This window comes from Neovison vison, chromosome 6, assembly GCF_020171115.1.
Source record: "Neovison vison isolate M4711 chromosome 6, ASM_NN_V1, whole genome shotgun sequence".
In the NCBI taxonomy this organism is placed as follows: Eukaryota; Metazoa; Chordata; class Mammalia; order Carnivora; family Mustelidae; genus Neogale; species Neogale vison.
This window is the reverse complement of record NC_058096.1, coordinates 201,886,577-201,902,550: the sequence shown is the minus strand read 5'-3', so window position 1 is coordinate 201,902,550 and position 15,974 is coordinate 201,886,577. Positions and strand designations below refer to the sequence as shown.

The 15,974-nt window shown below is 51.5% G+C and overlaps 1 protein-coding gene and 1 long non-coding RNA gene across 3 annotated transcripts; one reads left to right on the top strand and one right to left on the bottom strand.

Annotated features, from left to right (window-relative positions):
- Window positions 1-624: 624 nt before the first annotated feature.
- Window positions 625-14,995, top strand: IL17RB (interleukin 17 receptor B). 2 transcript variants are annotated; one of them, XM_044253369.1, is made up of 11 exons: window positions 625-699; window positions 2,660-2,684; window positions 3,424-3,564; window positions 5,579-5,706; window positions 6,106-6,232; window positions 8,004-8,051; window positions 9,493-9,635; window positions 10,019-10,087; window positions 11,079-11,178; window positions 12,331-12,426; window positions 13,605-14,995. In XM_044253369.1, exons 1-11 carry the CDS (start codon window positions 640-642, stop codon window positions 14,150-14,152), a joined length of 1,485 nt encoding a protein of 494 aa, XP_044109304.1. In that variant the 5' UTR covers window positions 625-639; the 3' UTR covers window positions 14,153-14,995. The 2 variants fall into 2 exon arrangements, with proteins under 2 accessions (XP_044109304.1, XP_044109305.1); XM_044253370.1 differs by lacking the exon at window positions 8,004-8,051.
- On the bottom strand, window positions 10,356-15,910 carry LOC122909337. The gene is made up of 2 exons (XR_006385127.1): window positions 15,679-15,910; window positions 10,356-10,612 (listed from the first exon to the last, which is right to left on the bottom strand). It is a non-coding gene; the product is annotated as an uncharacterized LOC122909337 (long non-coding RNA).
- Between the last annotated feature and the right edge of the window lie 64 nt (window positions 15,911-15,974).

Here is a 15,974-nt window from a genome sequence, read left to right as displayed (position 1 = left end):
GGGGCTGGGCCTCTGCGTAAAGTGGGGCTCCAGCCTCGGCGGCCAGCCCGGCTCTTCCCGACTCCCCCGCTCCCCGGCCCGAGGCCGCCCGGGGCTCCCGGACTGCGGTCAGGCCAGAGGGCGGGCGGCCGGCGGGTCGGAGGGTCGGGGCATGTCCCCCGCTACTTACCCTCGGCGGCCGGAACGGGGGACTGCGGCGGAGCGGGCTGCGGCGGAGCGGGCGGCAGCGAAGCGGCCCCGAGCCCCGCTCCCCTCTAACTGGCGGCGCCGGCGTCCAGCGCGCTCTCCGCGGCCTGCAGGGGAACCGCGGGCGGGCTGGCGGGCGGTTCGGCTCGGGCCCGCCCGAGGGCGCGTGTGCAATCGCGCACCTGGCTCAGTGCTCGCACGTGTGCGCGGGGCCCCGGGAGCGCCGCGCCGTCTGGTGCTGGGCCCGTCAGGTGCCCCGCGGTGCTGGGACGCGGCCCATCCCGGCGAGCCCCGGCAGGCCTGGGCGCTCCTGCGTTCCCCACCCAGGGAGGGGTCCGCCCTCGGCCCCGAGCGTCGGGCCGGGGCGGTGCTGTGGGAGGCGGGGCCCCCGAGGGGTGGCCCGGGGCGCCGAGTTAAGAGCGCGGCCGCCTGGAGGCTGGCCGGGGCTTCGCGATGTCGCTCGTGCTGCTGAGCCTGGCTACGCTGTGCTGGGGAGCGGCGTCCCCGGAGCCGGTAAGCCTCCGCCCGTGCCCCTTTCCTGCGTTCGGTCCCTCCAGCCCGGACCTCGACGGCGTCCGATGCCCCCCGCCCTCCCCCGCGCGCCCCAACTCATGCTGGTTTACGGAGGGCCGCCTGGAGGGGGCACGTCCGCATCTCCTGGGGCGGCCCGAAGGGTCCTGGCCAGGCTGCCCTGGGCTTCAGGTTGCTGGAGCTAGGGGCGTCGTCAGATGGACCCGGACTCAAATAACAGCCAGCGTTCTAGACTCAGTCATTCATGCTCCCCGAGGCTCCGTGTCCTCGTCTATAAAGGGAAGAGCCCTACCCAGCTCACTCGGATCTAGTGAGAAACAGCAACAGGGCGTGCAAGACGGCCGCAAAGAGCGTGGCACGTAGTAGGTGCTCAACATTGTTATTGTTCGCAGTCTTGAGGGCTGCCCAACTTTGGACGCAAGAACCTTATCTCCATCACCACTTGCCCTTTTTGCCATGTTGATGCCCGCTGGGGTAATATGACCCTGGAGCTGGGGAGCTTTCAGACTCTGGCCGGGTTTCCTTTCTTCCCCAGTGCCCTGAAGGATTGAGGGAACTTTCTGGGTTACCAATGAAGGAGAATCTCCCAAAGAGCGTTTCAACGTATATCTCTGCCCTCCTAGCATAGCATAGCGCATAAAAGCTGGTGGTAACTTGTTGATGGTTATGGAAAGATAAGCCGCATTCATGTTACCTGATGTCTCCCCCTACTATCCTTGTTGCTTTGCTTCTTCCAAAATTTGTCTCTCCAGCCCTTTGAACTCAGCTCCCACTATAGTGGCTTGTTCTAAAAAAAAAAAAAAAAAAAGTCTGATATTACATGGAATTCAGCTGTAAAAAGACAAAGATGAGGGACTAACAAACCCAGATTACTCAAACCGTCAAAAGTCTTGCCTTCTTTCATACAAGATTTTGGAAATGTTCAGGCTGAGAGGTATCAGATAGCAAATCGGTGGCCTTTTAGCCTATAGGGTTGTATTATTGGAACTTGCTGCTGCCTGAAAGTTAACTATTTTAGGTCCAGCATTTTATTCCAAAACGAAAGTACTAATTATTATTATTATTACTATTATTATTATTATTAATTTTTATTTATTTATTTGTTGTTTAAAAAGACATGAGCCATTACCTCCAAGGGATGTAGTACTGGCCTTTCTTGTACACTAATGATACATACTTATTTTTTAAAAGCTCTTTTATCTTTTAAAAAGATAACAGGATGAAATCAGTCACAGCTGAGTTCGTATCAGAGGAGGACTATTTTAAAGGCCCTGGGAAGGCACCATGGCCTGCCTGCATTTATGGCTTGCTTCTGTTTATCTTCTTCACACAGCTTGGTCCTTAACCTGGGGAGAATCAATAAATACTCTAGATGGTCCTGAAAATCTGCAGTTGAACAACAGAGTGTGAAGGGGTCTTCATGACAGTCCAGAGTCACCCCTGCTTATAGCAGGGGAAGTGGGGTGAGGCACAGAGAGGGGCGGAGACCCATCTCTAGTTTTTAAGTGAGGTGATGAGCAGGCTTGAAGATCAAGTACGTAATAGCTAATGTCAGGTTCATCGTAGCCCACAAAGCTTAGCTCAGTCTCCCCCAAACTGAAGTGGAATCACCCCAGCTTTTCTCCAAAAGTTTGCCATTTATATATGCATTTTAAGAAAAAAGATGGTTTTAGGGCCCCCCTGGGTGGCTCAGTCGGTTATGTGTCTGCCTCAGCTCAGGTCATGATCCCAGAGTCCTGGGATCAAGTCCCGCATTGGCTCTCTGCTCAGTGGGGAGTCTGCTTCTCCCTCTGCCTCTGCCTGCTGCTCCCCTACTTGTGCTCTGTCAAATAAATAAAATCTTTAAAAAAGAAAAGGAAAAAGATGGTGTTTTGTCTAATTTGGCAAATGAAGGCTTAGGGTTTGCTAGCATTCAACATGACACTTTCTTTCTCTCTTGCAGACGATTCAGTGTGGCTCTGAGCCCGGTAGGTGTGCTAGGGAATGGGTATTTGGGGCTTTACACTGACAGAGCCGTTGGACTTTTAGGGGGTCCAAGTCCAGGCAATGGGTCATTGGAGACCAGGTACAGAGTGAAACATTGCTTCGTTAGCTGATGTGGGCGAAGTGTCTCCCTGGCAAGGCAGAGCTCCCAGTGTTTCATATGGGCTGGCTCCCTGGCCAATAAGAGGGGCACGGGCAGCAGCAATCACCATTTAGGGGGGAAGGAAGCGGGCCACTTCTGGGAGATCAAATGCTGTGATAGGCAGTCACTTACAGTTGAGAACAGGAAGCCAGTGTTTCAGAGAAGAAGGAGTGTTTGAGATGGTGGTATTTGAAGGGTGGGTGGGGTCTTGCCCAAGAAATATGGATAGGAAGGATGAGCTGGAGGAGAGATGGTACCGGCGAGGATTAGGAGGTAGGAAGGGCAGGTGTGCGCCAGCTGGCCGGAGTGCAGGCTGAGGTGCTCCGAAGGCAGGACCGACCTAACAAGCAGGTCAGATTCATGGGACAGGCCTGTGGAGCGGTCCTGAGTGCCCTGTGGGCTGGAGCCTGAAATCTCCGCTATAAATCAGGCAAGCGCTAAGAAAGATCAGGCCTGGCCTGCCTTAGCAGCAGGAAGAGATGAATCATGACTGAAGGACGGGTCAGGGTGGGTCGCTGAGATGAGATGGCACTGGACGGGGCCAGGAGAAGAGTGTCCCAAGCAGTTTTGCCTCTTCCCAGGACCATCTCCAGAGTGGATGGTCCAACACACTCTGACCCCAGGAGACTTGGGGGACCTCCGAGTGGAGCCCGTTACAAGCGGCGTTGCAATGGACAACTATTCCATCTCGATGAACATCAGCTGGAGACTCCGGGCTGATGGTAAGTTGGTACCAAGCAATAAAGCCTGAAGCATCTAGTAGAGCAGAGAAGTGCAGACTGTGCAGCCCAGTAAGCCCACCCCTGGCAGAAACCCAATAATACAGACAACGGCGCACCCAACGCCTCCTACCGTGGTCTCCCCTCATCCGTGGTCTTGCTTTCCGTGGCTAAATGTGGGGCCAGCCGGAGTCTGGAAGCGATGAGCCTCCTTCTGACCTGCCTTCTGCGGGTCCACAGGGGCCTAACGCTCTGTCACCGGGTATCTGCCATTCACCTCCTTTACCTCCTTGCGCAGAAGGGCAAGCACAGCACAATCAGACCGTTTCAGAGAGACCACATTCACGAAACTTCTATTACCGTCTGTTGTTAGAACGGTTCTATTGTTATTAATGCTCACTCTTGCTGCGTGGGGTTTATAAACTTTAGCAGAGGTATGTATGTGGAGGAAAACACGGAGTATATTTTAGAGTTCGGGACTTCCCACGGCTTCAGGCCTCCACTGTGGGTCTTGGAACATGTGCCCTGCAGACAAGAGGGGACTACTGTTCTAGGTGATTCCTGGTAGCATTATTCTAATAACAGTCCCAGACTGGGACACATCAGAGGCCTGCCGACAGGAGAATTACAAAACCAATCCAGGGCAGCGATGAGCGTGAACGACCTGTAGCTAAACCCAGTGCGGGTGAATCTCACAGACCAGAGGGGCCAGACCCAAGAGTCCACACGCACATCTGAACGCAAACCCGAGCGGCTAGAAGTCACGGCCGTGGTGACTCTTGGCTCGGGAGCATTGCAGGAAGCATGAAGGGCACTCCTAGGCTGTTTCTTGGCCTCGGTGCTGACTGCAGGAGTGCGATCCCTCACCATGGGGTCTACTTTGGATCTGTGTTCTCTCCTGTATGTCCTTTTACTTCATGGAGGAAAACAGAGTAAGTGCTGAGATGATCGCCCCTGAGTTTAGGGCAAGTGCTGGCTCAGCTTCATTACTCTTCCGTTTCCCACATGGCATCGTGAAGGTTCTGGCATTGCCCCAAGGCAGCTTGTGAGTTCCTCCCGTGAACCAGCCCTGCGGACCGAGAGCCCGTTACCCTGGTTTCCACTGGCTTGATTCTGTTAAAATCCACCGCGTCAGGCATCCAGGAGGGCCTGGCACAGACAGGGGAGGCGGCTACTGTTACCACGCCGGAGGGCTCTCAGGGGGCTGGGGGCGGCACGCTCAGCCACAGGGGCACAGGGGCACAGGGGCATGCGCTCCTTGTCCCGGGCACCTGGAAAGGGGCTGTGCTCCATCTGAGTGGGACAGGGCCAGGGCGAGCAGGAGAGGGCCCTCAGGAGGGGCAGGAGGGCAGGGGCCCCGTGCCTCGCACAGGGCAGGCACCAGCATTTGTTAGCTGCTGTTCCTGGGGAGCTGGGCCCTGAAGGAGTAGTGAGCCTTAGGCAGGGAATGGGGGAGAGCAGGGGTGCTCAGAACTGGCATGGTCTGGGGGTGCCGCTCTGGGCGGGGAGCCTGTTCTCCCTGACAGACTCCCACAGTAGTGCAGAGCTGGAGTCCCCTTGGCAGGACCCTGTGAGACTGGGGCTTCCCTGTGAGGAGAAAAGAGTGTGGTCTTTTTTAAAAGAGTTTATTTATTTATTTGACAGACAGAGATCACAAGAAGGCAGAGAGGCAGGCAGGGAGTTGGGGGAGCAGACTCCCTGCTGATCCCTCGATCCCAGGACTCTGAGATCATGACCTGAGCCGAAGGCAAAGGCTTAACCCACTGAGCCACCCAGGCGCCCCAAGAGTGTGGTCTTGAGAGCTGAGTCCACGTCTACTGCTGAGGAGCTCTGTAAGCTTAGGCAGGGCTCCCCGAAATCCCCCCACGCCTCCCGCACCTCCCTTGTTACACGGGCACTGGGGCGCCTGCCTTCCGGGCCCGTTGTATGAACTGAGATGGGTGGTGAGGCGTTCTAGCATCCGGCGGGCCAGGAGTAGCTGCTCCATCAACAACAGCCCTCTTGCCTTTCCCTACAGCCAGCATTCGCTTTCTGAAGGCCACCAAGATCTGCGTGACAGGCAAGAGCAGCGCGCAGTCCTACAGCTGCGTGAGATGCAATTACACGGAAGCTTTCCAGACTCAGACCCCACGGACCGGCGGCAGGGTGAGCACGTGGAGGGAGGCCCTGGCTAACCGTCCTTTTGGCCGGCCCCATCGCTTGGTGGGGAGGCGGTGACCACCTGGAGCTGGCTGCCTGACCACTTCCGGCCTGTATGCCTTGGGCAAGTCAGCGTCTCCGGGCCTCAGTTTCCCCATCAGCAAAGTGAGGGGTGCTGAACTTAAATTCGATCCTGGCTCTAAAAGCTTACGCTTTTCTGATTCTGCGACTTACCCTGGCAAACTGTGCGGGCTACGTTCCCATAGCAGACCTCGGCTGGAGACCTCAGTGTCAGCAGTAGGTTCAGGACAGGCAATTATAAATGAGAAGGGCAGCACACGAAGGTGCTGTGTCTCTGCGTGGCGGTGTTTCGGAAATTCAGGGGCTCTTTGCTTTGCCTTTCAGTGGACGTTTTCCTACACAGGCTTCCCTGTAGAGCCAAACACAGTCTATTTCATCGGGGCCCACAATATCCCCAATGCCAATATGAATGAAGACCCCCCCTCCGTGTCTGTGAACTTCACCTCGCCAGGTAAGCCCCCTCTTCCCTCTGTCTGGCTGGGATGCCTGCCGCGGGGCGTGTGGTTTGGTTCAGAGAGGCTGGGGGGCCTTGGAAAAAGCCTTTGGCCCCGCCGAGTCTGGTTTCCTCATCTGTGATGTACAGACGTAGTAACCGCACAGTAACTGTGTCTCCCTCTCAGAGCGGGGGAGAGGAGTAAGTCCGATCAGACGTAGGGGACAGCCCATTCCTGCGTCGGACCCCGTGCTGAGCGTCTGACATGCAGCCTCTCACCGAAGCTTCCAACAACCCTGAAACGGGGAGAGCCCCATTGCACAGATAAAGACCCGGAGAGCTTCAGAAATTTGCCCTGGGTCACACATACACAGCCCAAGTGATGCTGGCATTCCCACGCTGGTCGTTCTCAGTCAATGACTTTCCCTGCTCTTAACGTTGAGGCAAAATGTTTCCTGCACAAAGTCTGTTCAGTCTGGGTTAGCAGGCTGTGGGGTCTGAGGAGCGGCTGGGTCTCAGCCTCCAGAGGACCCGGGGCTGTCAGCGAGAGGCAGAGTGGCACCGAGCTGAACACTGAGTCATCTCCGCTACCCCACAGCCCACAAGCAACCCTCGAGTGTCACACCTGCAGCGTCACACATGGGGCTGCCAGGAGCGAGACAGACCATCACGTGTCATGTGGGGAGGGTCCAGCACGGTGCCTGGCTACAGCAGTCCCCATGTCACCCTCACCTAGGCTGGGTCACTTCTTCTGTCCTCCAGTCCTGTCCTCTGTCCCTGGCGAAGCATCTAAGCCAAAGGGGGGCAATTCCCAATTCCTTGCTGTTCTTTGAACTTGAGGCCCAGGGTGTTCCAGATTTCTTGATGAGACCAAACCTCATTTTAAAAAATAGAAATGTCTGATTTTGGAATAAATTTGCAAAGATAGTACCAAGAGTGGTGTAGATGTCTAAAGCCTTCCCACAGGGCTCTCACCCCGTGTCCCGCATCATAACCTGTCACATTACTGTGGTTACATGTGTCAAAACTAAGAAACCCACAGGGGTACACTTCCATTAACTAAACTCCAGACTTTATTGGGATGTCACCTGCTTTTCCGTGAATGCCCGCTTTCTGCTCCAGTCACATTTAGTCCTTGCATCACCTGTCTCCTCTGGTTGTGACAGGCTTCGAGTCTTAAGTCCTCGTGACCTTGACAATCTGGAGGGGTGGCCGGGCATCCTAAGAATGTCCCCTAGTCTGGGTCTGTCTGATGTTCGTCTGCTGATGAGTCTGGGGATGTGGGTTTTTGGAGACCGTGCAGAGGTGGAGTGTCCTTCCCACTGCCTCCTAGCAGGGGTGGGTGACGTCACCACGATGTCGCTGCTATCTGCCTGCCAGCCATCTCCACTGACATCTACTGGCTTTCCATTTCTCTACTCCAGTGTTTGAAGACAAGTGACTCAATCTGCCCCACTCTGGGGTTGTGGGTGTGGCATGTGGGTTAAGCTCCACCTCCTGGAAGGGGCAGTAGTTTCATATATTGTCAAGGTTGAGTCTTCTCCTGGGGCTCACAGGTACTATTCTGATAAAGATTGTTTTAAAATCAGACTCTGGCTATCACTTTGTGGGTGATCTGCTTAACAGTCAAATGTGAACGTCCCATTTAAATTCGCTTTCTGAACCTCGCATCTTGAACGTTCTGGTCGTGCGTTGCAAGTGTGGCAAGACTGTGTTGTGTGTACTTGTTGGCAAGGAAGTGGGGCAGAGATACCTTTTTCTAAAACAAAACTTTCATTCAAATCTCCAGGCTGCCTAAGCCGCATAATGAGATACAAAAAAAAGTGCGTCGAGGCAGGTAAGTAAATATAGCATTTGCCTTTGTTACTAGAAGAAACTGGAGCCCACACAGCTCAGTCCATCTTCCACGAAGAAACTGAGGCCTAGAGTTGCACAGAGCAGTCTGCCCCCCGGCCGGCACTGAGCCCACTGAATCAGCCTGTCCAGAGAAGGGCCGACTCTGAGTAGGTGTAGGCAGTGAGCGGCGGTCATAGGAGAACACCCACCGCCTTGGCGGAATGATAATTTCTGTCCCAACTGCACTGCTGGTGGTGCTGGCAGAAGGCCCTCCTGGTTGGAAGGGAATCCCCGAGTCCTTGCCCCTTCTCAAACAGCAACACCACTGACCTCTGGCCACGGGGGGGCCTGGGAGCCCCCTGCTTGGATTAGCCAACATTCAAGGTGGGCGTGTTAGCTCAAGTCATGACCCAGAAGCGTATTCATCATCCGGGCTTCCCCTCTCACATGCTAGGCTATTAGAATCTGCCACTACCCTTTGAATTTTGGAGTAAGTCCCTTCAGGATAACCAGTCCCGAGTGTCTCATTCCCAAGGGTCTTACAAGGGTGTGTGTAAATTTCTGAGAAACAGGGTCTTGGGACGCTCAGGAGGCTGGTGGGATATGAGGGATCCATCCCTATCTTTTAGGTACCCCAACCCCACAAGGCATCCCCGCGCACCCTGTCAGACTGAGCCCCATGTGGCCTCCTCGGCGCAAGGCCGACTTGGAGCTTTGTGTCTCTGCTCTGGCCCCCCACCAGGAGACATCTGGACTGTGGGGGGCACGGTGAGTGTGAGGAGCTCTGAGGACCTGCAGTCAGTCCTAGAGTCCCCACTCCTAAAGACAGTTCTGAGCTAGGGCCCGAAATGCTCTCCCAGGTGGGGGAAACAATCCATGCTATCATCTCTCATGTTCCTGGAAATGAACCTGGTGCTGATTTGCAAGTCACAACAATCAACTTTTTCCCACAGAGCAGGCTTGTCCAAGTACCTGCTAAGCGAGGAGGCATTTCCTTATTTCTTCACATTCAGTATGAACCCAGAATGTTCTAGTAGCTGCAGTTCTGACCCTGAATTCACTTGCTCTATAATCTTAGCCCTATCTTGTGGCCTGTGGCTCCTCCTCCCCATCCTGGAAAGGAGAAAACGCTGACCCTACCCTTGACTCAAAATGGATGTTGAGAATAGAAGTGAGTAGTAGAACCGGATCTGTGGCTCCCACCACCCCCAGCCCACGGAAGCTATCTTATGCAAAGCAGTGACATGGGGCCCCTAAACTTTCGTGGGCAGCAGGTACTTTGAGGTTCTGGGAGCAAGGATTAGTATAAAGTACACTGCGCAGTCAAGCCCGTATCTCTTGGCTGCAAGTACGCCTGAGAACTTAGATTTTTGTCAAGCCCTTTGGGGGCTTCAATGAGCGACGCTTTGCAACTCCATCCCTGTGGTTCTCTCTTGACTCAGGAAGTCTGTGGGATCCCAACATCACCGCTTGCAAGAAGAACGGGACAGCAGTAGAAGTGAATTTTACAACCAGCCCCCTTGGAAACAAATACATGGCTCTCATCCAAAATAACATTGTAATTGGGTTTTCTAACGTGCTGGAGGTACTTCTTCCCTTCATTTCCTAACACCACCCCCGTCCTCGACCTCCAACCTTCCTCACCTTGGTGATGAAAAATGTAGAAACTCTAGGATGCCCTGGACAGGCTCTCAATGCCAACTGAGCGCAGACAGGACTGTCCGTTGTCCTAACGTGCTGGGCTCTTTAGATTGTTAGAGAAACAAGTCCTGGGGAACATCCCTGGAAATGGCCCCAAGAATCCAAAACCAACAAAAGCAGACATTTTCTAAGTAGGAAGTGGATGCTTGTTCACATGGTCTAGTGAACTGAGAGTCTGGGAAGAGCAGTTCCCTCACTGGCTGGTTGCTGTCCTCATTCATATGCTTCACGATGATTCTCCATTTTGTCTCATGTCACCTGCACCAGAACACACCCCCAAGTCGCACTTCGGTGGTGATCCCAGTGACCGGGGAAAGTGAAGGTGCTGCGGTCCAGGTAAGGCTTAAGGAGGTGTTGTGGGGCGGGGCGTGGGGGGAGCTGGACACACAGAGCTGGGCTGCTGTACATTGCTGCTTCCAGCGGCTTCCATGAGCTCCCTCCTGCAACACTCTCCTGCCCACCACCTGGCACTCAGGGACCTCTGCAGGGGTCCCTGTCTCGGGGGCTACAGAAGTGAGGGTGGGGCCAGAGCCAGGTCACGGTCCCTTTTGCTTTTATTCCTGGCTGTTGACTTTCCGTTTTTAGTCACTGAGCCTCACAGTCATTCTGAAACAGGAGTACCATTTAATTGTCCCAACTGCAAAACGAAGCAACAAAGCATTGGAAAGCAGAGGGTTTGGGTTGCAATCAGTGTAGGAACTTTGAAGGGCAGCTGCCACCTTTGACTCTGCTGGGAACAGGATGTTGGACTAGCAGATGCTCTCGGGTCTCTTTCAGCTCCAGGTTTATGACGTGGGGACATGGAGGGTCATAGTGGGACACAGCCATGCCCAAGATCGAAGGAGCTTTTTTTTCTCATCCCTGGAATATAAAGGCAGTACTCAGACGCGCCGGAGGGAGCAGGTTCCTGTCAGCATATTATGACCGCATGACCGCGCCCCTTTTCCCGGGAACTAGACTTTCCTAGTCCCCGGGGAGGTGTCTGTCTCTAGGAGCTCTGCTGCTCTGGGTTTTTTTAGAGGAAGTATTTGCATATGAATTAGGATGTGACCAACCCTTTTAGATAAGGAAACCAGCATGGTAGCAACACGTACAAAGTTTAGGTTCACTATTCAGGAGTCGGAAGGTGTTCCGTCTTGGGTCCCTAGTTTAGATTTTAGGGCTTTGTTATGAAAGTGTGCCCAAGGGAAAAATACCTCATTACCATGCTGGGGTGGGGGCCCCGTTCAAACCAGAAGAGAAGGAGTTTTGGTGGGAAAAGGCATCGGGCTGAGGTTTTGCTCTGAAGCATGATGGGAACCTCCTGAGCCTCTTGTGTTTCCCTCAGCTGACTCCGTACTTCCACACTTGTGGCAATGACTGCATCAGACGCAAAGGAACAGTTGTGCTCTGCCCGTCAGCAGGCACGTCCTTCCCCTGGGATAGTCGTAAGTGCCCAGCCTTTTCTGCAGGGTTGCCAGAGAGGTTCAGGGCCCGAGGGGCCCCACCAGTGGCGCCCTATTCGCTGTGTACCATGGCGTGCACCAGCCCCACGGGAGGGTGAGGGAATCCTGCCCGGGCACACAGGGTTGGGGTGCGGGGCCAGAGGTCGAAGCTGCCCCAGACTGAGAATGAAGGCTTGGTGTATGAATTCACCGCAGGATCCTTTACGAAACAGGGTACACACAGGAAGGGGGTGGGGAATAAACAGCGCAAAATGGATGTGCGGAGTGCTACAGGGACGGGCCGGAAAGTCAGCGGCCTTAGAGGACTGAGTGCGGAGGAGAAGGGACCTTTCATGGCACTGTGGTTTTCTGACCAGACTCAGTGGCCCTGGCCTGCCTGTGACAGTAGCATGGTGTGGTCACATAGCCAACATTTGGATGACAAATGAGGACTATGAGCCCCAAAAGACACGCCTCACTGATGCCTGACAGCAGTAGTTTGGCAAAATGTCTCTCTGCATTCAGAGGTGTCAGTTCTCTCGCTACAGATAGGCAAATTATAAAAATGTTCCCAGAACTAGCTTTTTTTGACACCGGGTAGAGTCAAAAGTTAGAGAGTGGTATTCTGAGAAACTCAGCCGCATGAACTGACAACCCAGGTGCCTGATAATCCTGACTTCGGTGTGGGCACAGTGCCTGGGAGTTCCTGAGCTTACCTGACCCACAAGCCTGTGGGGGTGCCACTACCCCCCAGGTTTGTCCTACAAAACAGCCTTTAAAAACAGCATGCACACGTACTATGTATTACGTAATCGTGCCCACAACATCAATTCATCAAAGAACAAAAAAACCGAATGCGAACTCTGTTACCATGGTGAAAATGCCTGCGTGTATGTGGAGTAAAAAGCCAAAATGATTTTGGGGGAACTTTCTTAAACCTCCTGGGTCCCCTATCCCTTTTGAGAATCTGATGCATGGCCTGCACACTCTGTGGGAAAACGCACCAATCTGCAGACCCCCTAGAGATAATACCAGCCCTTGGTTTTATAGGAATCTAAACTTTTACAAAGTATAGAGTGAAAATCTTAAGCTTCAGAAAAAGGAGATAAATTTGGTTTTGTTTTGCTGAAGGTAAATAAACTTTGTTTTCTCCAGGCAGAGGCATGCTGGGTGGCTGGCTGCCTCTCCTCTCCGCTCTGCTGGTGGCCACATGGGTGCTGGCCGCTGGGATCTGTCTCATGTGGAGGCGCGGTAAGTGGTACAATTCCATTCTTTAAAGAAATCCAAAGGAGCAAATAAGACTTGGAACCTTTTTTTTAAAGGCAATCACATTTTGGTGTTAGGACAAGAGTCAGGTCGCCCTGATGTAATGCCGAGGAGCTCTCCAAAAATACTGGTAAGATGCCAGGGCCACACCTCCCAAGGCAAAGCAGGGATGGGGGCCTCCCAATCTGGTGATGACCACTGGTTTCATTTTTACCACTGAGGCATCTACAAGGACTGCAATGGGCAAAAGATAGCTAATAACAAATTGCATTTTGCCTCTAATGGGTACTCCAAAGCTAGTTCCTAGTTTTTAAAAATAATTCTTCCGTGGTCTAAGAACAACACTCGCTTGAATTCATATACTCTAGGGAGCTTGCCAGCTCTAAAATATCAAGGATTTGAATATGGAATCAGAGTATTTATACCGATACACTGAAAACCTCTGCTTTTCCTTTCCTCCACATGGAGACAAAATATAAATGCACCCTTTGGGTCATTTGTGATGTTGTTGATAGAACAAAATCAGTATCCTAACCTAAGTAAGAAAACCATGTGGAACCTTGACCTTGGGAATACCACTATTTAGGGGATATGGTTTGGCCTGTTAATAGTTACAATACTTTCATAGGTAGTTTCTGTTCTAGAGCACACACAGCATTCCAGTTCGGTTCCAGCTGAAATGGGGTACCGGCTAATCTTATGCAACTATAAAAAACACCTTTACCACCTGCAGATAGAAGTTGGTCCAATCACTGAGCTGACCTGACTCAAAACATGATGTGAAGGACAAGTCAGTGGCCCTGTTTGTATAGGACACTAAGGGTAGGACAATTATAACCACCCACCTAAAACAAAGTACCTCAAACCTAAACCTCCTCAATGAATTTACTTGAAAAGATAAGGCTGAAGAGGACCTATTTAGTATAGAAACTTGGAAAACACATCTTTTAAAGCATCTCTAAGGTTTAGACATCAGTGTGTTTCCGGTGATATGTTTAAAAGGAACACTAGGGACATTTTCCTTTGACAGGAACAATGTCCCTGGTGCTCCGCCAGCCTTTCCTAGCAAGGGATCATTTATTGTTGGTGGTTCAGACCAGAGTGAAAGCCTGCTATTTGCTGTGCACAAATTTGCTGACAACAAATGCTTTCTCTCCCCACAGAAAGCACCAGGAAGGCTCCCTTCCCTACTACCACACTCCTGCCCCCCATTAAGGTTCTTGTGGTCTACCCATGTGAAATATGTTTCCATCACACGGTTTGTCACTTCACTGAGTTTCTTCAGAACCACTGCAGAAGTGAGGTTATCCTTGAAGAGTGGCAGAAAAAGAAAATAGCAGAGATGGGTCCGGTGCAATGGCTCACCACTCAGAAGAAAGCAGTGGATAAAGTCATCTTCCTCCTTTCCAATGACGTCAGCCCCAGGTGCGATGGCACCTGTGGCAGGAGTGATGGCAGCCTCCATGAGAATTCCCAAGACCTGTTCCCCCTGGCCTTTAACCTCTTCTGTAGTGATCTGAGAAGCCAGACTCCCCTTCACAAATACATGGTGGTCTATTTTAGAGAGGCTGATACCAAAGACGAATACAGCGCGCTCAGCGTCTGCCCTAGGTACCACCTCATGAAGGATGCGCCTGCTTTCTGTACAGAACTACTCCGTGTCAAGCAGGAGGTGTCAGCAGGAAAGAGGCTGACGGCCTGTTCCCTGTAGCCCACCCGTGAGAAGTGAGGGGCCTTGAAGCCTTCCTACTCCTCCAGTTACAGGTGGAAAGTATCTCAGATGATTGTGAAGTTTCCTGGGTGGGCTATGTGCAGGGAGACGTCACAGACACCTGCTGTATTTAGCATCAGGAGCAGGAAGGATTCCTAAATGAATACATACGTCAAAACGTTTATGCCTGGAAAAACTGTTACAAATACTACTAACTACTGTAGCATTAACTGAAGACAGAAACTAAATTTACAAAGCTAAATCAACTTCACTCCTAAAAGTCAAGGAGAACTGTAAGGCAGAACTATAAGCATTCTGACAACACAATGATAAACACCCTCCAGCTGACCATCCAGTCCTGAATAGCCCATGCACTGCACAGTAACTAGAACTACTTATTTCTCGGACACTCTAAACTTGGTAAATACCGAAGTAAAGCCTTTGTTCATTCACTCAGTAAGTTCATGGGTAAAAAAAACCTTCTATTAGATCCAAAAGCCATTTTTAAAACAGAATAGGGAGTAACAAGCCAAAATCCTCTCTGCTGACCAGATGATGCAGGATACGTGCAGCCACTTGTATTATTGGGGCTTGCAGAGGACCTGCTCCCTCTGAACTAGATTCATGTCTTAGCCAAATCTTGTACAGGTGACTTTTAACGTAGATACCGACACCCATTACCTGCAGACCTGATGTCTACTTTTGCCCAAAGTTACCTATTAAAGGTTATTATCAAGAAATCAGAGTTTCTTGTTTACTATGCGACTTCTCATGTTCAAAACACAAATAATTCCTGCTCTGTTCAAAGTCAGCCCTCTTGGGGAGCCTGGGTGGCTCAGTGGGTTAAGCCGCTGCCTTCCGCTTGGGTCATGATCTCGGGGTCCTGGGATCGAGTCCCGCATCAGGCTCTCTGCTCAGCGGGGAGCCTGCTTCCCTCTCTCTCTCTCTGCCTGACTCTCCATCTACTTGTGATTTCTCTCTGTCAAATAAATAAAATCTTAAAAAAAAAAAAAAAGTCAGCCCTCTTGAAGTAATCTTTTTATAAATAAGTTATAGTAATAGTTTACTTAAATAAAAAATTACCAGAACTAGATATGTATGGTATTTTATGTCTTCCAACTTTTTCCTTTAAAAGTATCTTTTTTGGGGCACCTGAGTGGCTCAGTGGGTTAAAGCCTCTGCCTTCAGCTCCGGTCATGATCCCAGGGTCCTAGGACCAAGCCCCCTATCAGGCTTTCTGCTCAGCAGGGAGCCTGCTTCCCCTCCTCTTTCTCTGCCTGCCTCTCTGCCTACTTTTGATCTCTGTCAAATAAATAAATAAAATCTTAAAAAAAAAAAAAAGTATCTTTTTCTCTGAATGCTTGTCTCTCTCAAACAGTACAATACTGAATCTGCCCTAGAATGTGGGTCAGCTTCCTTGGATGCCTGTCAGTATGTATTTGTAAAGGGTTAAAACTATCCTTAAAGAACCAGGTCTTATGGATAAAATAAAAACCAAAATAAGGAAGCACAGAGTAAAAACTCACCATGTCCAACTTCAGAAGTAGACACTTAGTAATGGCTGAGGCAGTATGTTTAATGTGGTTAAGATCATTTACTTGCATGACCAGTTTTCACATTTATAAGCGCTGGTAACAGAAAGACAAGGCTTATGTCAAAACTTGGACCAGAAACCAACTTCCTCTGAATCAACACCTACCAGTTATAAGAACAATAGGTTGGTTACACTATGTTTAAACACACACACACACACACACACACACACACACACACACACAAAAATACATTTTGCTTTTGGAACTAGGGAGCCATGAATAAATTG